The following is a 23709-nucleotide window of genomic DNA, read 5'->3' as shown; positions in this document are numbered from 1 at the left end:
TTTCACTTTGTTACATTACTGTTGATTGCAACAAGGAGCTGCCTTGAGTGTGGAGGCAGAGTAGATGTGCAAAAGGACACACTGTTAATATTGTGTCAGTCTCAGGAAGTAATTCTCAACGATAAATTTTGAATAGCTTTCAGCTGCTATGCAGCCATATGTCACTTTAAGATTTATGCTTTCTAGAATATTCGTTATTGCTTATATTTAAGGAGGGAGGGAATCTAAACTAACATGTTTTGTGCGGGTTTGAGTTTTTTCTTTTCTGTTTTGTTTTGTTTTGCTACTGTCAGATCTGAGATTTATAAGAAATGTGGCTGTCTTGCATTTTGAGGTTGCAATCCTTTTAATTGCATCATTATTGCTTCCCTAGCACAATTGTTACTGATATTTGTGGAGCTGGTGGGGAAAAGGGGAGGCAGTTTGAGGCTTCTTGCCCTGCGGAAGCCCTGTCCAGCATTGGTGCTGTGGCTTCTGCCACTGGGCTCCAGTACAGAGTAGCTGTAAACAGTAGGAAAAGAACTGTCGGAGCCAAATGAGAGTAGAAAGAGTAGCTGACTGGCACATTGAGCTAAACTTTGGAAGCATCTCCATTTAAGAACTCTCCTGGAAGACCTCAATCTTATTTTATTTGACAAAACAATTCCCCTTATAAGGCGGCGGCGGCAGCAGCTTTATGGTTGAGGTATGTGTAATAGAAAATGCATGGCTGGGAAAATGTGGAATGTAGAAACAAATAAGATACAGATGTCTTGAATTAGTGACCTTGTGGTTTGTATGTACTCCCCATCTTTTTTTGTTAAACTCCAGGGAGTCTTATTACTGCATTGCTCAGTCACAAGAATCTCAAAGCAGATGGTAGATATTAATATTCTTTTCACACAAAAAGCCATCAGTAAAGGAAGGCAGTAGTGACTTCTTATTCAGCAGGAGGTCTCATTTACGATAAAGCTTATCTTATAGCTGTGTTTAAGGGCTGTTTTCTGCATTTTCATCCCCTTCCATTAAAACTTAGTTCTCTTCTCCTGTTCAGACCCCTGGAGATATGAATCATTTTGACCTTTTTTCCTGAAAGCCTCTACTACAGTTTACAGGTTTGGTAATCTGAAAATATATTGTGTTTATACAATAATAAAACAGCCATTAAAATGGTTGGTGCCTTTTAAAAAAGACATACCTTCCTGTACTTCTTGATCTATGTACTATGATGCTACACATCATAATGCTGTGATCTGTACTAATTAATTTTGTCTTATTCTCTTAGCCCATGAAATATTTACAGTATAAAAAAGTGTAATAATGCAGTAGCCTATACAAAAAATCTCCAAGGAGTTGTAAAATAGTCCAAGAGATTCTGCCTTTTTATTGAGCATCACATTTATTTATGTTGCCTTCAAGGGGAGAGCACTGTGCTCCTCTAGCTGAATTCAAGTTTTTTTATTAACAAGATCTTCTACAGTGTCCAGCATTTCTTTGTAAGGAATTGATATTTATACAAAAACATAGATATACTAAATAGCCAGAAGAAAACCTATCACAATGAATAATGGGATATGCATACTCAAATTCATTTGTTTCATTGCTGCATCTGTCAAATTTGAGTTATTTTACATCAAAAATAGAGAAATAAATAAAAAGGAAATATATTTGTTTCTCATATTTTTTTGGCTACATAGCAATTTCTGTAGATGGCAAATTCATCAGTTCTAGTATTAATGTAGCCTATGGCACTCCTATTACTTATCTTTTAAAATATCATCTAACAGTCTGCTATAGCAATTTGTGCTTCCGCTGATGCACAGACCCTGTTAATGGGATGTGAGCGTCAAGTTCAGGAGTAGTACTGTATAGAAAAGGTGGTAGTACAATGTGTTTGCACTGCTTTTAATAGTAATTTTGGTTAAAAAATCCTGGTTTGAGTTCATCATATTGGTTAATGCAGAATGTGTGTTTGCTGACTAAAATTATGACCTCACTGAATGCTACTGATTGTCGGTCGTGTGCTGACACATGCCTCCCATTTGCTGATGGTCGAACAACTCATAAGCAGCAAATGCAGGCTGCAGAGGTGGATTCTTCTTGGTGATGCAATGAGCAATTGCAGAAAGAACACTTTTAGAAAAAATAATTGTGGTCAGAATACTATTGAGGCTCAGCTCGTAATTGAGAGATGTCTTCAGACATAGAATAATCCTTTCCTTTGTCATGTGGGGATTCGCTACTCTTACCTGTATCCTAGGTGACTTTTTTCTGTACTTATTAATAGGCTGTGTGTGTTTGATTGGATTTGGTTGTTTTATATGCATTTGATTTTTTTGCCAAACATTTTATTTAGTTATAAAATACCAACACTCTAAGGAATAACAGCTTTTTCATAAAACATCACTTTAGTGACATGAGAGCTAAACTAAATGGTATATTATAGTATTCCTTTTTCTAAACAATTGAAGAAGGAAGATCTAATGACCAGAGCCAGTGGATACTGTCGGAGGTGTAACATTTTGAAATGCTGGGCCATGCCATGTGACTCGAGTCAGGAAGTGGAGTCTAGTAACCTACCAGCACTTGTGTGTCAGACCCATATTACAATTGCCTGCCAAACTAAGGTCTGGTGGTAGGTTCCCTATAAAGTATCATTCAGTGTAAGACTCACAGGAAGGTCTCAGGTACAATGTAAACGTGCATAGTTAAGGGCTTTAAAAAAAGTGTCAGTTTTAACCAATCCATTTGTTAAAGACAGCCGATATGAAGAGTGCAGGTTGGATGTAATATGATCAGTCACTCAAAGCTGTGCGCAAATGAGCTAATGTAAGCTGAATGGGAAGCACTGCTGGGAGTCTTTTTAGGAGGGACTTGCAATAATCTGGTCCTGTGATCATGAGGATAGGTATTAGAGTTGAGAGAAATATGGCTTCAGCATTTGCATATTCCTTACCTGAGTGCAAAATGCTTTGTAGATGTCTGATTCAGGTGAGGTTTCTATGGAAAGAGTGTGTTTGATAGTAAGACCATAAAACTTGACTCATCCATTCATTCTCCTCAGTAGCCAGGGACATGAAATTTCATAATAATTTCTAAAGAATTCTATGTTCCTAGGCTTGAGAACAGGCAATACTATCCAAGCATTCCTCCAGGAGGCGGATAAACATGCAGTATATATAGAGCAAGAGTTATATATCAGTACTAATAACCCTGCCACATGTCTAAAAGGATGTCACTTGCAAGGTTTGAGTATGTGTATTGAATTATCTTCTAAGGAGTTAGGAGAGATCCTTGGAAAACCGTAAATCAAATTCCTCTGTGATTGCAAATGCTTGTCTGTCACCATTGACTGACAGGAGCCAATCTTCTAGATATGACTCTGGTGGGTCTGGAATTCACTCAAGTGTTCATTAGATTTGTTTTTTCAGTGAATGTGGTCAGTCATATTAAAAGCTGCTGAGGTCTACTTTGGCCCAAATGGCGAGCTGGCCCTAATCTAAAATTAACAAATGATGACTTATAGTCCCAGCAAGTACAGATGCTTCCCCAGAAGAAGCCCAGGCTGGAAATTACATAGGATGTTACCAGAGTTCAAGTGCCTCTGGAAGTGAATGGTCAGCAGCTTCCCAATCACCTTCCCTCAAAAGGAAAGATTTTTGAGGGTCCCTCTAAATGGGGACCACTGGATTTTTTTTAAAGATGGCTGACACTTTCTCCCTCTTGCCTGATGGTTGTTGATAATGCTCATAAATCTTCTCAGGTCAGATATGCTACTTGCTTTACACAATCAAATGTGATGTGGATCAAGGTTTCAGGGAAGCCATAAAACAGCCATCCTCAGAAAACGCAGTGACTCCAACCAGTACAAAATCATCTGGGAGCCAATGGCTCTCATACTTGGAGCCAGAAAGGCTGTCATAAAGCCCATCTGGCTTATCTACAAAATATCCCAGCAAGTGATCAGAGGAGCTAGTAACAGGAGAAGAAAATAGAGGTTCATCACTATGTAGCTCCTGAAAGAACACTTCAGCAGTTCCTGTGTCTGTTTTTTAAATAACATCTGCTTTGACTATTTGTGGCCGTTGTTTTCTTTTTTTGCAAGTATTCTTGCAAACAAGTGTGCTGACAGAAATGTTCTCTGAAAATAGCAAAATAAGTGAATATTCGTGACTGCAGATATTTGCACTGGTAACTTGATTTTACTTAAGCTCATCTAATCAGAAAATTTAAAAGATTTATATGTTGAGTCACAACAGCGTGAATCTTGACTACTTGTTCAACTGTTCGTGGACAAACTACAGATGAAAATTGCTTAATTTATAAATTGAGAATCTGTCATTGCCATCTAGGAAACAAGAGGAAATTCATCAAGTTAGTCATCCTAAACTATTCTTCCAGCTCTGGTTTTTATCAGAGCTTTCACTAACCCGTGGAAAATACCATGTTGCTTTTAAAAAAAAAAAATGGTAATGATATTGCCAATGCACATACACCAGTTGGTCATAAAATAGTTTACAGTTTTTTCTAAAATGCCAATCTGAAATCCTTCTATTATAGCCCAAACCAGGACTTTCCCATCCATAGGCTCCGACTTACTTCCTGAGGGGTCCTTCACCACCGCTCCACCCCAGGTCTCACGCCCACTCCAGCCCTTTTCCCTGAGCCACCTCTCACCTCTTTCCACCCCGTCCCTCAACCTCTTCCTGCCCCCACTCCAAATTGCTGTTAGCTCAAGTCTCTCAGTTGATCTCCCCTGCCAGTGTTCCAGGTCATCTGTGAGGTGCCCATGTGTTTGATCTTTTTAAGTTATATTAGATGTATCTGGTTTAAACAGTAAACTGGGATTTGGGAGCTCTGAGTTCTAGTCTCAGCTCTGCCATTGGCTTGGGAAAGTAACTTGAATTAGCTGTGCCCCAGTTTCCCCACCTGTAACATGGAAATAATGATGCATGACTTTGTAAAACACTGAGATTGGCGGTTGAAAAGACAAAGTGAAAAGCACCTTTTTTTTTAGCTTCAGAGGGGTAGCCGTGTTAGTCTGGATCTGTAAAAGCAGCAAAGAGTCCTGCGACGTGGGTATTCACCCACGAAAGCTCATGCTCCAATACGTCTGTTAGTCTATAAGTTGCCACAGGACTCTGCCGCTTTTTTTAGCTGAAATTCAATTTTAAAATTAGCATTGTAATTTAAGAAAACAATGTAGCAATGAGCAACTTTTATGCTCAAGCACTTGACCCAAGATGCATGTTGTTATTTGGGTAGTACTATAGTTGGAAAAATATGAACAGTAGTCAAAGTTGTTAACAAAGTTACAACATAATACACCACAATGGTCTTTATAGCTGGAAAGTCATGGAATATTTGGATTTTTAGGTTTCTCAAGGAGATAAGGGGAAGAAGGCTTGGAGAAGCATTAACTGGATGCTCAAGTAAAGTGGCAATGAGCAAAGGCACAGAGTTGGGAGTCAGCAAAGACAACAAGGGACAGTAGTCAGAGAATGGGAAAGGATGTAAAAGAGGAATGGGGCAGAAGAGTAGTTAGGGGAAGGGTAATTGAAGGGCTTAACTCAGGGTATTAATGTTGTTGTTTTTTTTTTAAATAGTCTCATAGTGGGAGCACAATGTAATCGAGATTTTTCCTCTGCAAAATCCCTCAAACACTTTAGTGCATGGTAATACTAAGTGCAGCCTCTTACTACTTGTATAGTATCTAACCTAGAAAGAGAAACATGGAGAATCATAGCCTATAATCCATCCTTTGCCTCACAAAAATAATGCCTAGTTTTCAGCAAATACCCCCAAAATATTAATAACTAGATGCAGCATATGGTCTAGACTGAAATGTGACACTGCTGACCTCCACTGTTGCATTTCCCTAAGGGCTTGTCTACATTACCTGCTGGATGGGCAGCGATTGATCCAGCAGGGGTCGATTTATTGCGTCTAGTCTAGATGTGATAAATCGACCCCCGCTGGATCGATCGCTGCCTGTCGATCCAGTGGGTAATGTAGACAAGCCCTACGTTACTTTAATGTGTTTCTGTGAGTATAAAAGCCCTTTCTGGTATCTAATCTGTATTTCATCTTAGGCCTGTTTCATCTCTCATAGTATGAACTGATTCCTACCTAGTTACTTATGGGGTCTACTTCCATTCAGGTGTTTATAAACCATAAATCAATTTTCTTGCGGTTTTTTTAGGTTAAACATGTTAAGTTCTTGAAGACTTTCCTTGTAAAGCAATCCCTATATACACCTCTACCTCGATATAACGCTGTCCTCGGGCACCAAAAAATCTTACCATGTTATAGGTGAAACCGCATTATATCGAACTTGCTTTGATCAACTGGAGTGCGCAGTCCCACACCTCCCCCGCCCCCCGGAGCACTGCTTTACCGTGTTATATCAGGTTGCGTTATATCGAGGTAGAGGTGTACGTCAAATTAATCTTGTAAGTCTGGACTCTTAACTCTTCAATGTCATGTGGTATAAAATGTTCCAGATGAGACCTGACAATGGTTTCCATCGGATACAGCTGGTTATTTCATATTGGGACCATCACCATAGTAGAGGAATTCTCATTTTTTCATGTCTTAGTGTTAGCTGGATCAAACCTTATATGAATGCATTGAAACTGTTGATATTACAGAAGTTTCTAAGTTGCTGTCAGTATTGACGTAATTTGTAACAGGTAACAAAAGTAATTTATCTGATAATATGCTAGGACTTGAAGACTTAATAATTTACTGTTAACATGTATTTAATATTTATATAACTGCAGCGCCCAGAAGCTCAATGTGCTGGGTACTGTCATGTCAGCACAGCTGGACACAGTATTGAGCTCAATTTTAATTAACTTTCTTAGAGTTCAATTCTAGAGAAGCCTTATTAAGTTGGAAGTAGTTGCCCATAACTGTTTGTTTGCTGTCAGGAAAATAAATGCTATTTGTATTATCTGTCAATAATGTAAGTGGAGAGGGAGTTCTGACTCCATCTGGTTTTGTCAGCAAGTTTTGAATGTCTTCTGTTAGAATTGTAATTTAAAAGCCTAGTATTTTGTTACTTAATGAAATCCATATATTAAAAGGAAAATCTCTAGAGTTAGCGACAATATTGAGGTTGGCCACAACATTTAAAGTTGCTATAACCGAGAAAGTTCTCTGTTCCTAATAGCCAGGGAGACCATTCTGTAGCCACTCTTCATGTAGAATAACAGATTCAAACTTTAGATTTGGGTTTTTTTGGTCATGTCAATATTGCAAAATTAACCTTGTATAAGATGGGCTATGTCTACGTTAGGGTTCTTTAATTTCAATGGCATTTTTGCTACTGTTGTCTAGACCTGTTCTAAGGTGGGTTAGGTGACACTGGTAAAAACACAGGAGCCCTGGCTGTACTAAGGATCATTATTACTGTTACTAATGGAGCTGCATCAGTGGTTGTGACCAGATTAAGACAATCTGAAAACCCAAGCACACCACAAATGTGGGGGGTCACTGTGTCCTCATTGCCCCCCGGGTGTCAAGAGTCATACACGCAAACCACCATCTGGGCTGGTGGTGGCCCTATCTACCTCATTTTGAGCAGACTAGGCCTCCCCACACCATAGATCATTTCTATTTAGGTGGGCCAGAATCTGTCCAAGAGAAAAGGACTCAGCCCTTACCCAAGTTAGCAGAGGACTTGGAGTGGTAGTAGGGGCCCTACTGACACATGAAGAGTAGTGGTAGAGAGCCCTCTTTCCATAGTTTTCTGCTGAAGGGGTGTTGCTGGAGAGTGTAGGGAGGACAGAGCACAGATTTGAGTTTACCCACTAAGATGAATGGCAGTAATTTACGCGTCTCTACAGACTTAGGGAGTCATCACTGCTTTGGTTTACTCTCCACATTTTTAAGGTTTTCCTTCACAGCCATGTGGGCTAGAAAGAGTTTTCTTTCTTTTTTAAATGAAAGCTAAGGTTCTGAAGTAATCCTGTGACTCCAGGAACTGTGCTTTAATCTAGCCAGTGGTAGTGAAATGATGGGAGACTACCCAGGAATGTCTAGTACACTTGGGTCTATGGTTATGGCCAAGTCAAGTTATAACATCACTTATTCTTCCCTGTATGGACAGAAAACCACCACACTGAAGTGATGATTTAACTCCTGGTAGATACACAAACTTAGGACTTAACTATACACAGAAATTTACCAAAATAGCTATTCCAGAATAAGTGTGTTCACATGAACTATTTTGCAATAGCTATTTTAGTAAATTTCAAATTGTAAACAAGCCCTAATGCATGTTTCCCTAAACTAAAGCATAGTTCCCTAATATGGTTTAAGCATGTTTTCTGTCCATAAAAGTAAGGAAAAAGAACTTGTGGGATGGTCCGACTTCAGATATCCTCCCACTAAACAAATGACTTTGTAAGCAGGGAATAAGTTGAGAAAACAGCTATGTTAATTTATAAATGGAAAAGTGCGAAGTTTTGAATTTAAATGGAAAAATACAGAAACTTCACTCTGGCACATTTTACAAGCAATGTATTCATTAATCTTTTCTAGCATTTTTCATGCAAAGTCCTTATGCACAGCATGGGTGCAGCTTAAGTGGCAGCAGCGCTTCCACAGGGGTGAGGGAGTGATCAATTGGCAATGCTATGCTGAGGCTCCCAGTTGTGTCTTTGCGTTGTGGACATCTGTTTGCAGAGAACTGGAGTGATCCCCAAACAGCCATGAGATTATAGTAACTCTTTTCCTATCAACCTGGTCTGGTTTTGAACTGGCATCTTAATGTTGAAAAGAAAAATGCTGATTATTCTTCTTCTTCATATGACTGCTGTAAATATAGAGCAACAACTATAATTTTACATTAAGATTTAGGTTAAGCCAGATAATTTTGTCTAGAGTAGCAGAGTGTATTGCTGTGATGCCTCCTTCGTATTTGTGAACTGAGCATTGATTGGTTATATCAGGGGTAGGCAACCTATGGCACGTGTGCCAAAAGCGGCACACGAGCTGATTTTCAGTGGCACTCACACTGCCTAGGTCCTGGTCACTGGTCTGGGAGGCTCTGCATTTTAATTTAATTTTAAATGAAGCTTCTTAAACATTTTGAAACCTTATTTACTTTACATACAACAATAGTTTAGATATCTATTATAGACTTATAGAAAGAGACCTTCTAAAAAGGTTAAAATGTATTACTGGCACGCGAAACCTTAAATTAGAGTGAATAAATGAAGACTCGGCACACCACTTCTGAAAGGTTGCCGACCCCTGGGTTATATGTTCCATGGTCCATTCTGGGTGACCACAGTTGAACACTGGAGAGTATTTAATTTTCCATTTTTGCAGCAAGTATCTGTATCTGGCATGGTTTATGCGGATACAGTTTAGGGTTGCCCATGAACTTCATGGGAGATCGAAGCCAAGGATCATCTGCATTGGGTTTTTCACAAGGTGTATATTTGTGACTTTTTGTGCATTCCATTTGGCTTTTCAAGCTTTGTCAGGGTTGTAGTTTCATTGTTGAAGGTTAAATGCATGGGTCCAAAAAGGGCTTATGCAACTTCAGGCGGTGGTGAGGGATGTTGTTAAGCTATTGGTGCCTGTCTTTTTACCTGATGGAAAAACAAGGAATTAGAAATGGTTCATAGGCTGTACTATACTGCCTCCTACTCATACAATATTCAATTTTGCTGAAAGTTCATAATCCAAAAAGAGAACTTGTCTCAGGGGATAATGTTTCTGAGGTTTGTATATAATAAATTAAAGCCTCCAGTACAGTTGTAATTTATTTATTGGTGACTAGAGTAATGCCTGTTTTCATGGTAAATAAGAAGTAAATCACTGGAGTGAAATACAGCTTGATATGATCTCATAGCTGTGTCCAGGCCAATAAACTGATAGCAGTTTGAGGAATTGCCTTTACATGTCAGCATAAGGGAACGAAGGATGCTGAGAGTGAACAATCTAATGGTAGCTTATGATCTTTTTTCTTTCCCTTTCCCATAAGAGATAAAAATCTTGAAAATTGATTACTTGCCTGATTTCCTTGTCACTTGACTTGAATTTGACATGCTGCCAACATCTGCCAGGCTATTTAAAACTCAGATTTGTTCAGGCAGACCCGAATTCTATATAAATATGCTGATCTCAGCCCTGCCAAGCAAAAGAGTTCTCATTAGCTGTGTTGTAGGACTGCCCTGAAAAGTTCTAGTCTGGACATTATTTCACGGTGTCTGCTAAACTGTGCATCCAGTGATATTAAAAATATAGAGAGTTTACACATCCAGTAGCTGCACGTCATTGAAAGGAGCCTGCAGCTGCATTTCTCTTTTAAGAGACAAATATTATGTCCTATCATATTTTTAATGAGGGGGTATAAAAATGACTTGTCAAATGGCCCACAGTAACCTGCTTTCTAGAACAAACTGGAAATTTAAATGAAATTATAGAAAAGTGCTGCTGTTTGCCTCAGTGGATTGTTCTTTTGAAGTCAGGCAGCCAGAAAACAAACAAAACACTTACCAAGTAATGGAATCTTTACTTTCAGGAGTCTGATTTGTCTTGTGTACCCCAAGTTTCACCTCTCTTGAAAACTACTTGCTTACAAAATGAGATGAAAATACAAAAGTGTCACAGCACACTATTACTGAAAAAGTGCTTACTTTCTAGTTTTTACCACATAATTATAAAAATGAATCAATTGGAGTATAAATATTGTACTTGCATTTCAGTGTATAGTATATAGAGCAGTATAAATAAGTCATTGTATGAAATTTTAGTTTGTTCTGACTTTGTTAGTGCTCTTTATGTAGCCTATTGTAAAACTAGGCAAATATCTAGATGTATTGATGTACCCAGTGGAAGACCTTTGAGTACCTCCAGGGGTATGCATAACCCCTGGTTGAGAACCACTGATTTAGAACATACACACTGCTCGCGAAGCAAAGTTACAAAGCGTCCTGTGAAGTATTTTTGTAGTTTTTATTAGCTTTTTTACAATGACTTTTAAAAGTGAGATTGATGCAAGTATTTCATGTATGATTGTAAAGGGAAGGAGGGTGATTATAACTAATCAACTGATCTCTGAGCTGTATAGCCAGATAGTAGTAATAGGGAAAATGTCTTGCTGTGTTGAAGGTTGCAGGAAATTAGAACTTAATCAAAGATGAGTTGTCACTTCGCAAGGAGAAAAAATTATTATTTATTTTTATTTTATTTTATTATTTTAGCACCACCAAGGGAGATGTAATTTGCTACTATGGAAACAAAGGAGAACCAGAACCTATCTTCCTAAATGCTGGTGAGTTTATTTTATAAAGTTGTGAATATTATTGTTGCCCTTTTTAAAAAAGTGAAATGTGTGTTTATTTGCTCTAAGTTTTTAGTTATAAAGAGGAAAAATCAGAGAGGATAATACATACTTAAGTAATTGAATTTTTTAATTTTATGGCACATTCTGTTTTAAAATTTTTATTTTAAATCCTTTTTGTGAAAACTCATAAATGAAGCTTTAGTTAATAAAAAGTTCCTGCTATGGCCCAGTCCTACAATTGTTTCTATGCAGCTGGAGCCCCACTGCAGTCAGTGGGGCTATTCCCCATGCTGGTATCACTGCAGAACTGAGGCCTATGTCTTTATGGGTGATATTTTCAAAACCACTCCGCTTTGACTTCTCATAGAAATCAATGGTAATACTCCCACTGACATAAATGGAAGCAGAGTTTCTTCTATTGACATCAGCTATCATCTCTCACTTACTATCAAGATGTTGACCTGTGCCTACAATTGGCATACGATGCCAGCCTGCATTGCCCACTTGTTAAATTTTGAACAAGCTGCTACTTGCAGTTGGGAGGAATGAGTACCCCATAAATATCTACAAAATCATTATCCCCTAAATCTCTTCTGTGCCGTGATGCCTACAAAAAAACTTGACAATTATTAGGCTGCAGGTGTGCCGAGACCACTGCATATCATGCTGAACAACAGTGTCTCATTGTTTCTTTGTACTCCCCACTTGGCCTGTCTGTCTCCATCTGTTTGTTTTATAATTAGATTGTAAGCTCTTTGGGGCAGGGACTGTCTTTTTGTTCTGTTTGTACAGCACCTAGCACAATGTGGCCGTAGGTTATGACGAGGACTTCAAGGCCCTACAAGTACTAAGTAACAGTATGTTGGGAAAATGCAGAGCACTTTTGAAAAATCCCACCTTTAGTATAGTACCTTCAAAATTAATTCTCTAATTTCAAATTCTCACACTTACACACACACCCCTTTTTTTTTGCAATTTGGCATATGTTGTCATAACAATTATGTCATAAATAACATTTCTTTTTATTTGAATCCTTAGATTTGCTGACAAAACATGTACTTATCCTTGAATGAGTAAACATTACAAAACATGAATCCAAAATTCCAACACCAAAAGACTGAATTTTTTTTTTTGGACTGGTCAAAAATAAAACATTCTGAACAATGTAGCTTTTAAGAACAGTTTACTCTGTGTTTTATTTAATGCTGATGGCATCTTTATTTTGCCTTTCATAAGGTTAATGGGATACTCTCAGATTAACAAAACTGTTGCAGGCCAGGATTTGGCAAAGCATCTGCAGTGCATGCCTTTGCTATATGTCAAGCCCCTGCCTTCAAAAGCACAAAATTTAATCATTAATCATAATAAAAACCATCAGGCAGGATGGCAGTCGTGCTGTTTGGGGAGAGAACTGGAGGTCGTAGTCCTGGAGCACATGGATATTATGTGTAGTGTGGAGATGATATGCATGGTCTCCAGTGACTGCTTTTGTTGCATTCTGTTTAATCCCTCTGTGCCAATCTCTGGCATGCTCTTCCAGATGAAAGCATAACTGGCACAGTGGCAGCTGTTGATGAAAAAGTTAGCGTGTAGAAAGAAAGCAACCCAGGATGATAGCATGGGTAAAATGTATATATAATCTCTTCCATTTCTTTGATAAACCGCTTCAGAATCTGGGGTAACCTGCCAGTAATAAAAGTGGGGACTTGACACACTTAATAGACGTGTGTGTGTGTGAGAGAGAGAGAGAATACTGTTCTGAAAGACTAGCAACTTTTATTTTTGTTGCAGTTTAAAAAATAATTGCATTACAACAACCAGGTATCTGCAGAATGTAGCAGAGCTATTCCTGATCTCCACATATCAACAAAAAATTTATTCTCGGTAGATCTCGCCTCCTAAGAGAGCTGAGTTTGGGAGGATCTTTACATTGTTCAGCCAGTGCTTATTCTCTTGGATTGTTGCCAGGAAATGTAGAGCACCATTGAGGAGAAACTTCCCTGCTGTCATCAGTGAGTGCAGAATTATTCAAGAGTCACATCAGAGAGAAAAGTGAATTATGTGATTAAAAGGAATAAACTGGATAGACTAGATTGCAAAATGTACTAAGTAATTCTAAAGATACCTTGCCATAAATCACCAAACCAGAAGTTTATTGTAATTGCTGCAGATGAGGATTAGAATAAAACTGAGAAACAAATAAAATCACTCTTTAACACTGGAATACATAACCAAACCCTAATGTGTGCTAGGAGAGCTCCAATCTCCTGCCTAGTACCAGGACATACGTTTTATAGCATATCTAATTATAAAGATTAGCTAGGGAATCATTTGAATGAGATTAAAAGTGATGAAATCTGTACGAGATAACTGTAAATCACCAGAAAATCTTTTCTAAGGTTCTGTATACTAGCAGCTATATAGATAGAATGTTGCTGGAAGTGATCCATAGGGATTGTTCTGTGAATGCATGAGACTTTTTAAATCTAAAACAGTTAACATATAGCCTCTTGTTAATGATTCCTTGTACCATTTATTTGATGGAGTTCAAAGCTGGAAGTATTGTTGGTTTTATTTTTGTGAAGTAACTGCAGTGTCACAGTTATGAGATTTTTTTTCTTTTTTCAATTTTAGGTTATACAGTATACTAATACTTCCGTTACAATGTCTTCTGCCTGAAAAAAACTTTTCTTGAAATTGCACCTGATTTCACATCTCTACCTACATTTCATTAATAGCTGTGGCAAAATCCTGTGATTCAGTTAATATTTAGTACCTTAGTGTGATGATCCATAGCTCTTTTTTTTTTTAGTAAAACTGCCAGACTAAAATTTTGTGTTCCAAAACAGATACATCTTTTTTTTTATGAAGAGTTAAGCATCTGGAAATGAGACTTTACATTAACTGATTTTTTTTATTAGAATACTATGTTTCTCTTTCCCACAGGGGTTAATACCTTCTACAGTATTGGAGGCAGAAATGGTGGGAGGGCAGATGGGAATGGAGTAAGTGCTGAAGATAAGCAAATTTGCATGAGAAAAGATGACAAAAGGTCTATGATGAGTTTTGCTGACAAGGCTTGATTTATTTTCTCCTTCAAACCCTGAAGGATGAGGCAATGTTATGTTTTTGGCTGTGTTGCATATATGTTAACTTTTTCACCCAACAGAAATGCTTAACACAAACATTTTCTCACCTGCCCCCAAGTTTTTTTATTATTTATTAATTTCAATATTCAGGAATCTATGGATTGAGTAATTCTCTGTTGGATACTCCATGGAAGAAACTTCAGTATGGAAAGCAGCTTTTCACAGAGGTGATCAAGCAAAGTCAGGACCTTGCCAAAGAAGACCTGGTGCAGGAGCTCATTAAAGTGCTGAATAATCAAGACCCGTAAGAACATAACCCACATTTTACTTAACATGAACTACAAACATTTTAAAACTCACCTACAAAAGCTGTGTTCAAGTAATGATAAGCTTCAGTTTATATTTAACCAAAGCCAAGTAAAGGTAAAATAATATACTTCCCTTCCCCCTTGGAACAAATTCCAGCCCTACTGATTTGATTTTGTGTGTGCTGAAGGCAGATATAGACCTACATGACATTATCACTGCAAAAGCAGCATTAGTGTGGATCTGTATTCTGACTTATCAGTACCTTATTCCTTAAAGATTACTCCTGCCAGGGCAGGAGTAGAGCATGCAAGATATAGAAAGGATAAGTCATGATAAACTAAACCATGCTTACCATAACTCCTGATCCCAGACGTTGCCCTAGTTCGAGCCACAGGTTTGGGATGGCTCAGGACAGGGGTCAGTAGTGACACTGTTTAGCTGCCCCTCTTGACACGTATGTAGTAAATACAGCCTGATTTTTGGCCCATAGGTACAGTGTATGAGTTTGCATAAAACACTAGTCCGAGCCCACCTATCTGGCTTTAAGACTAAGCTTGATAAGTTTATGGAGGGGATGGTATGATGGGATAGCCTAATTTTGGCAATTAATTTGGCAATTGATCTTTGATTATCAGCAGGTAAGTATGCCCAGTGGTCTGTGATGGGATGTTAGATGGGATGGGATCTGCGTTACTACAGAGAATTCTTTCCTGGGTGCTGGCTGGTGAGTCTTGCCCACATGCTCAGGGTTTAGCTGATCGCCATATTTGGGGTCGGGAAGGAATTTTCCTTCAGGGCAGATTGGCAGAGGCCCTGGAGGTTTTTCGCCTTCCTTTGCAGCATGGGGCATGGGTCACTTGCTGAAGGATTCTTCAAACCACAATTTGAGGACTTCAATAACTCAGACATAGGTTAGGGGTTTGTTATAGAAGAGGATGGGTAAGATTCTGTGGCCTGCGTTGTGCAGGAGGTCAGACTAGATGATCATAATGGTCCCTTCTGACCTTAAAGTCTATGAGGATCATAGCAGTTATCTTACATAAACACCTACCTCCACTTGAATAACGTGCATTTTCTTGAATGCAGATTTGAAGTTCCCTGTCTTTTTTGTCAGCTTAATCTGGTTTTAAAAAAAATTAAGTATGTTTGTGTGGTATTTTCAAAGCTTCAATTGAAGTGAAAAATTTCTCATGACAAGATGAGGGTTTTAGAAAACTGAACTGAGTGTTAAGTTGTGCATCTGTTCTGCTATTTTTACTATGCATTTGATATTACAAATGAAAAACACTGATGTGCTTCAAAAAACTTGCTGCGCTGTACTGTTAATTTAGAAAAAAAAGAGTCCTTGTGGCACCTTAGAGACTAACAAATTTATTTGGACAAATTTATTGGGGCAATTTAGCAGTAAGACAGCCAACCTGTAGGGTACTACACAACTCAAATGCACATGCACTCAAGATCTTGCAGTTGTGCTAATAGACATCAAGAGAATCACTTTAGTTTCAAAAGGGGAGTGTCTTAAAGGTAACTTTAAAGTTCAAAACTTGAAAAATAAATGGCTGAGATTTTTTCAAAGCAGCCAATAGGAATTAAGAACTAAAGATATCTTTCATATGAAATATTTGGCACTTCATAAGCATTAATTCTGTGAGCTATCAGCTCAGTGGTTTGAGCATTGGCTTGCTAAACCCAAGGTTGTGAGTTCAATCCTTGAGGAGGCCACTTAGAGATCTGGGGCAAAAATTGGTCCTGCTAGTGAAGGCAGGGGGCTGGACTCGAAGACCTTTCAAGGTCCCTTCCAGTTCTAGGAGATTGGTATATCTCCTATTATTATTATAATAAGTTTATTGGACGAGATTTAATTCCCACAACAAGCCCACCTTAGGATCTCTTCCCCTATTGGTACCATGCATGATATGCTTTTAGTGACTCCCTCTCTACACATTTGTGTAAACAGTCTGACTTTGTGCTATTTCCCCCAAAGAAAACTAGTGTGATCTGGGACACTGTGTTTCAATAACAGTAACTAAAGTCATGTCAAACTGCATCCTCTCTTTGTGGTGCAGGAAAAACTCTAGAAAAACAGGACTGAATCACTTAGTCACCTTCCACTCTCTTCTTTGGCACTCCAAGGCCTGGTCTACACTGGGGGGGCGGGGTTCGAACGAAGGTACGCAAGTTCAGCTACACGAATAGCGTAGCTGAACTCGAAGTACCTTAGTTCGAAGTACTTACCCGTCCTCACGGCGCGGGATCGAAGTCCGCGGCTCCCCCGTCGACTCCGCCACCGCTGTTCGCGGTGGTGGAGTTCCAGAGTCGACGGGAGCGCGTTCGGAGTTCGACATATCGCGTCTAGATGAGACGCGATATATCGAACTCTGAGAAGTCGATCGCTACCCGTCGATCCGGGCGGGTAGTATGGACGTACCCCAAGTGCCTAACTGGCTTCTGAACTTCGTCTCATTTTGATAGACACTGACACAAGCTGGCCTATGGTAGGAGGCAGAAACTTGAGCAGTGATGGGGATGGAAGAGACAGAGAACCACACACAGCGATAGGGTGCAGAAAATAGTATTTTAAGTTTGTCTTTACAAATTTCAATTTGATTTGTCAGTCTAGGTATTATTCCCAGCTCTGCTATGGACTCTGTGACCTTGGACTCTTTCTCTGTAGGGTGTTGAGGTTTCATTAATTACAGTTTACAGATCTCAATACCACCTTACCATCACAATACACTTTACCATGGAAAACTTGTTTACTTTGGAAATTTATTAAGCATTGTGCACTATAATTTGCCATTTCCTCCAACTGTTTCTTGGAAGTTGCAGACAAGTTTCTGTCCAAAACAAAAGAAATCTCCATGAGTCCATCTTGAATAATACTTGTTTTTTACACTTTGTATTTTAAGTTACTTGACAATAAAAGGGGTATTCTTTTATTTCAGAAGACACTACAAATACAGAAAGGAAGGAATAGCAATGAAAGGAAAAATCATTACAAATATTTAATAAATAGAAAGCTGATTAAATGAAAGGTTAAGTCCTTCAGACATTTTCTCTTGGAAACAGCTGACAAACCTTTTTATCTTTGGTCCCTTCTTTTCATGTTTCTTTTTTAAAAATCATATTTTACTTTGACATTTTGCCTTTTCTTTTTTATCATTATCATCAAGCTGTGTGTTGATTATAGTTACTAGGTGTAGGAGGGTTTGTTTTGTATTAATTCTGGGTAAGAGTAATAGTGCTATTTATTTTTCAGTCAGCTACCAGATCCTGCATTGGAGGATCAAGGAAAGGAGCATGTGCAACATGTACTGAACGAATATGCAGCTTTGTGTGTTCGTTGCCCGGGATATGGAACCAGGTAAAAGAAATACTTCAAGGCAAAATAGGCAACTGTTGTATCAAGACACGTATCTAAAGTCAAATGTTACCATAACATTTAACATTCTAGACCATAAAATGGGTTTGTTCAGTTAATTTAATATCTATGCATAAGTTTAGTCACATGTAATCCATAGATTATCTTCTTTTATTGTGATCTTCCTTTATTCCTTAGCATTGTGTCTCAGACATTGCTTGAAATGGCCATCAGTACCTGCTTTACAATTTGTCACACTTACTAATGATGTTAGCTGTAACTTCCTTAAAGTTAAGTAGCTTTACCCTTTCAAAAATGCTCTTTTTTACTATCACACCTCTTCCTGTTCAGAACATCAGCTTCAGAAAATTTTTGATTTTTTTTTCCAGTTTGGTGGCTGAACCAAAAAAAAATTGGGGGGGGACTAGTTTCAGATGGCCCCAAAACAGAATTTTTTCGGCATTTCTTGCCTAAATTAATCATTTAACCAAAAAAAAAATATTCATTTTTAGTTTTATTTTGATTTTGGGTATTTTTACCATTTTTTGTTTAAATCTAGCTAAATTTGGAAAAGAAACATAGTTTCAGAACCAAGTCAAAATACTAATTTTGAAAATGTCGAAACAAAGCATTTCAACTCTTTTTGGGGAAAAAAATTATATACTTTCAGTTGAAGACAATTGCTGACTTCAACCTGAATTTGCGAGTAATTTCGGTCAATCCGGAACTCCATTTTTTGGCAAGTAAACTACTGACCTGAAAGATTTTACCCTGCTCTACTTATCTCAGCTTTGTCTATTACTGCTCTGCTCAGCTCCATGAGCCAGCATATTAGCAAAGTGACAGATCTGCTAGCAAGTAATGAGTTATATTGGACATCAGAAAGTATTGGTACATTATACTGACCCGCTTCAACTTCTGATTCCAAACATGAAGTAAACATAACGCTGTATGGAAGAATATAACCCTTTTTATTTGTCTTCTACCTAAGTGGAGAAATAGACTTGATTCTAAAAGAAAAATGTATATTGTATGCCTAGCTATATTAGGGATTTATTATAGTCAAATCACTATAATAGCTAGGTGCCATATTCACAGATGAAGAATTATTATGATCAGCCGAATCCTGGTCTGCTCCATCTTCTCCTAATTTGTGCTTGCTTTCTTTAGTGAGGTATTTTCACTTTCTCTCTCCAGGAAGAAAGCAGTAAACATTGTGAATCAGTTATTGTTATGAGAAGGTTTGCACGATATGCATCTTGCATCCTAACCTGAAGATGGCAAGGTTATGGCTCAGCCGATTCCTGGAGGCAGAAAATTCCTCAGCTAAGGGTCTGCCAGGGAGAATAAACTGGCTTCCCCGCAATCACTGGCTCAGTCAATCATGGCATTTCCATTGCTCTAGCTGTCTTAGTGCATAAACGAGTGAGAGGTAGTCTCTGAAATGGCTGGTCCTCATTTCCTAGGGGGTTTTAAAAAATAACATCCAAACCTTTAAACAGATTTGGAGAGAACTGACTGAGAACTGACTGATTTGGAGAGAACTGACTGCATTGCAAAATGCAGAGCACTGCTTTGATGCATAATAAAATACATGCAGAAACATGGCCGTTTAGTACCCAGTACATAAGTAAAGTTCTGAAGGAATAATGGAGGGAAATACTTGTTTTTGTTTCATTGATTGTACTCTGCCAATTTTAGGGAAAGGAGAAATGGCATTGGATGTTCATAGACTAAATATTTAGACATAGTTTTGACCTATTCCCAATACATCAGTCACTTTAGTTCACTATGCCAGGTCTAGTATTTCCCAACTCTCAGCGTAGGGCAACTTAAATCCTCAAACTTGCTGGCTTAATTATCCCAGACACTCAGAGTTGTCTTGCGCGAAAATATCAGATGCATTTTCATCTCTGTTGGAATTACTATACACACACATTGTCAGCAGCAACGTCTCAATGTACATCTTAACACATCACTAGCCTTAGGAGAGAACACATGGAGTCACACCGTTCACAATTAATGGTTCTGAATGTGGGAATCAAAGTGGAATAAACCCCCGATATATGACAGAATAGGAAGTGTGTGGCAAACATGTAATGATATGTAAGCAGAACTAGTCTAACCTATTTTTTACCATTGCTGTTTCTTTATTTAGGACTTCAGTTCTAATTAATACTGCACAGGTCATCTCATCCAGCAATCGCCAAGCTTTTCAGAAACATTATGCCTCACATCCCATTCAGGCAGTTGTACCTATTTTGCAGATGGGTGAGCAGGGGTGATTTGACCCATGCCACAGAATTAGTGGTAGCATTAGGCATGGAACTCAGAATTGTGGACTGCCAATCCTTTTGAGTGAATTGGTAGACTAAGTTGCCTGTGTGAAAATGCAATTCATGTAAAACAGAGGTCAGCTTGGGTTTGAAATAACGGACAGTTGACCAGTACATAGGTGTTCCTGAACATCTGTGATTTATGGCTGTACTAATTAGTGCTGGTAATCAAGGCTAAAGTGGACTGCAATGACTCATGCCTTCACAACCAAGCCTGATTTTTTGGCTATGTAAATCAGACGTAGTTGCACTGAAGTCAGTGGAGTTACACATAGCAGTTTTACATCTGTATGTGAGCAGACTTGCATCTCAGTGTTCAGAAATTGCTCTTTGGACATATTGTGCTCCTCAGGAGAGAAATGGAGAGGTTCTTTGTATGACCTTGTGTCCTCACGTGGTGGTTAGTGATATTCTGGGCTGGTGAGCAAATAAGGCTGAGGAAATTTGTATGGGCATTTGATACAAAAGGGGAGAACGCAGAAGTGAGTTAATATAAATAATCAGCAAGGATATGTGTGTCTGATAATATTCATGCCAACTAAATGCTGGCAGGTAAAATTTATTTTCAGGCTAGAACTGACTTGAACATATTCAGCAATTAAAAAGCTTTTCATTAGTCTTCTCTGCTATTTATTGTTCTCCTTATCCGTCAGCCTAAAGCTTTGTGTGGTTGTTGCCTTAATAAGTGCAGCAGTGAAGCAAGATAGTACAGAGTTTGATTCAGTGGAACGTAGTGGGGGGAGCCCAAGTTAATCCTTCTTCAAATCTGAGTTTTTATTGGTGTTTTTCAGACCTATTTCTATGTGATGCTATTGTGGTCAAGCTAAATTAATGGAAAATTTTAGATTAAAGTATTATTGTGCAAATAGTTAGACAAAAATGAAGTTTAAATTTTTTTTCTTCCCTTATTTTCTTTCAGGACTAACACAGTCATTCTCATTGATGCAGAAGGACATGTAACTTTCACAGAGCGCACCATGCTCAATGCAGATATCAACCAATGGAAAACAAGCGCCTATCAATTCAAACTGGAAACTTAACAACTTTCCATTTGAATGGATCATGATAAAAGAAATAAGAGAACAAGCCATTGAACTCCACTGAAGGCTTTATACCAGCCTCCAGCACCCAGAGATGGAAAGGAAAAGCTTATTAAATCCATAGTATACCCTAGAAACTACCAAAACCTTTTGCACAAAACCAAGGAAAGAAAGGTTTTACAGTAAAATTTTGGCTGGATTAAAAATGTGTTGCTTCTTGTGCAAGTATTTGTTTTAAGTTTAAAGGGACACAGTTTATTTTCTAGGCATGATTTTTAAACTATATTGTTAATATCTAGGGGATTGGTCCTGCAAGGTATTGAGTGTTTCTTACAAGGTGCTAAGTGTCCTTAGCTCCTTTTGATTTCAATCAGAGCTGAAGGTATGCAGCACTTTGGAAGATCAAGTCCTATGTTATTAAAGTTCAAAGATTTTCAGAATCTAACTTAAACCTTCAGAATCAATCATGATAACTTTTCGCACTTCACTCCGCTTGGACAAAGACAAACTAGTCAGATGCACATTTATTTATGGTTGATTTCTAGTCACTTTGTGAACTGGCACAACTATGTAATGTGACTTCTGGAAATGATCCCTGGGAATGGTAGTTATGTGAATTATTAAAAAAAAAATTCCATTGGAATTTTACAAAAAGAAACATTTCTATTGATCTTAGAACATAAGGTTTTTAGAAAATCTGTCTCTGCCTTTTCAACACATGCTTGTAGGGCAGGGGTAGGCAAACTGTTTGGCCCAAGGGCCACATCGGGGTTGCACAACTATATGGAGGGCCGGGTAGGGAAGGCTGTGCCTCCCCAAACAGCCTGGCCTCTGCCCCCTCCCACTTCCTGCCCCGACTGCCCCTCATAGAACCCCCAACCCATCCAACCCCCCACTTCTCCTTGTCCCCTAACTGCCCCCTCCTGGGACCCCCACTCCCTATCCAACCTCCCTGACTGCCCCAACCCTTATCCACACCCCCGCCCCCTGACAGCCCCCCACCCCCTATCCAACCACCCTCTGCTCCTCGTCCCCTGACCATCCCCTCCTGGGACCCCCCACCCCTAACTGCCCCCCTGCTCCCTGTCCCCTGACTGCCCTCCTGACCCCTATCCACATCCAGGCCCCTGGGACTCACTCCCAACCCTCCCTGTTCCCCATCCCATGACCACCCCCTCAGAATCTCTGCCCCATCCAACTGCCCCCTCTCCCCTGATTGCCTCCCAGGACCCCCTGCTCCCCGCCCCCTTACCAGCAGCATGAGCTTGTAGCTACAACACCCAGCCAGAGCCAGCTGTACTCCCCATGCTGCCCAGCGGGAGCAGCAGGTCAGAGCGTAGCCCGCGTGGCTGCGGGGGAGGGGGAACAACAGGGGAGGGGCCGGGGACTAGGCTCCCTAGCCAGGAGCTCAGGGGTCGGGCAGGACGGTCCTGCCCACAGGCCGGAATTTGCCCACGCCTGTTGTAGGGTTTTTTGATCATGGATGTGGGCATCAGTGAATGTATGTTATGTTTGCAGAATTGGTTGTTTTAGTGTAATATAACAATTTTTCAGACATATACAATGGTGTTCTGCATAGGGAAAAGGGTGGTTGTTCTTCACAAGTCTGTTTTCTCTTAAGTAGCACAGTGTTGAGTAAAGTGAGGTATCTTGTACTGTCTTTCTCATTTGTATCCCATACTTGTTTCTGATGAGGGAATGAAACTGAAATTTGGGTCTGTGCTCTTTAATCTCTTGCTGAGAAGAGATTAAAGCATCGTGGAGTGTGATGGACTCCATCTCTGAAGTGAAGGGATCAGCTCATCTGTATTGTGGCACCTTGTTGCCTGCAGTCTAACCAGCAATGTAGGCCTTTTTTTTTTCTTCTAGACTGATAACTAGTAGGATATGTTTGCAAACCAAAAGTGAACTATATGAAGTATATACTTATGCTTTTTTGTAAGCTTTGGTTTTAGCTTTATTTCTGTACTGGTCTAATGTGTTAAAAGCTGGGAGTGACTGCTTATATTTTATGATAGAAGAGAATATTTGTTACATGGTGACATTATTACAATATTAGAGTGCTGGAAAAAATCAGGTGTTAAAATACACTTCCCATGTTCCTGTAAGCTGTAAATTATAAAGCTGGTTATTTAAACGTATATTTTCTTTCCATTAGTCGGTGCCAATGGTGGGTGATGGAGAGAATCTCTCTTGCTAATGTCAAAGTATTTTAAAATCCTAGATTATTTTGCTGCCATTATGGTTGTACTGTAACTTACTCCAAATGCCAAACCTTAAATACTGATTT

At 39.0% G+C, this 23709-nt stretch overlaps 1 protein-coding gene across 4 annotated transcripts in view; it reads left to right on the top strand.

The window, feature by feature from the left end:
- Window positions 1-22268, top strand: part of TANGO2 (transport and golgi organization 2 homolog) — a 70381-nt gene extending 48113 nt beyond the window's left edge. For all 4 annotated transcript variants that reach the window (XM_044989925.1, XM_044989926.1, XM_044989927.1 and 1 more), the window contains 4 exons: window positions 11202-11272; window positions 14524-14677; window positions 17942-18046; window positions 21299-22268. In XM_044989925.1, the coding sequence (XP_044845860.1) occupies window positions 11202-11272; window positions 14524-14677; window positions 17942-18046; window positions 21299-21419 (451 nt within the window). In that variant the 3' untranslated portion in view covers window positions 21420-22268. The remainder of the gene's footprint in view (window positions 1-11201; window positions 11273-14523; window positions 14678-17941; window positions 18047-21298) is intronic.
- Window positions 22269-23709: the final 1441 nt, after the last annotated feature.

This window comes from Mauremys mutica, chromosome 16 (assembly GCF_020497125.1).
Source record: "Mauremys mutica isolate MM-2020 ecotype Southern chromosome 16, ASM2049712v1, whole genome shotgun sequence".
NCBI classification, from domain to species: domain Eukaryota; kingdom Metazoa; phylum Chordata; order Testudines; family Geoemydidae; genus Mauremys; species Mauremys mutica.
Note: the sequence above shows the minus strand (reverse complement) of the source record. Positions and strands in the feature narration are given on the sequence as shown.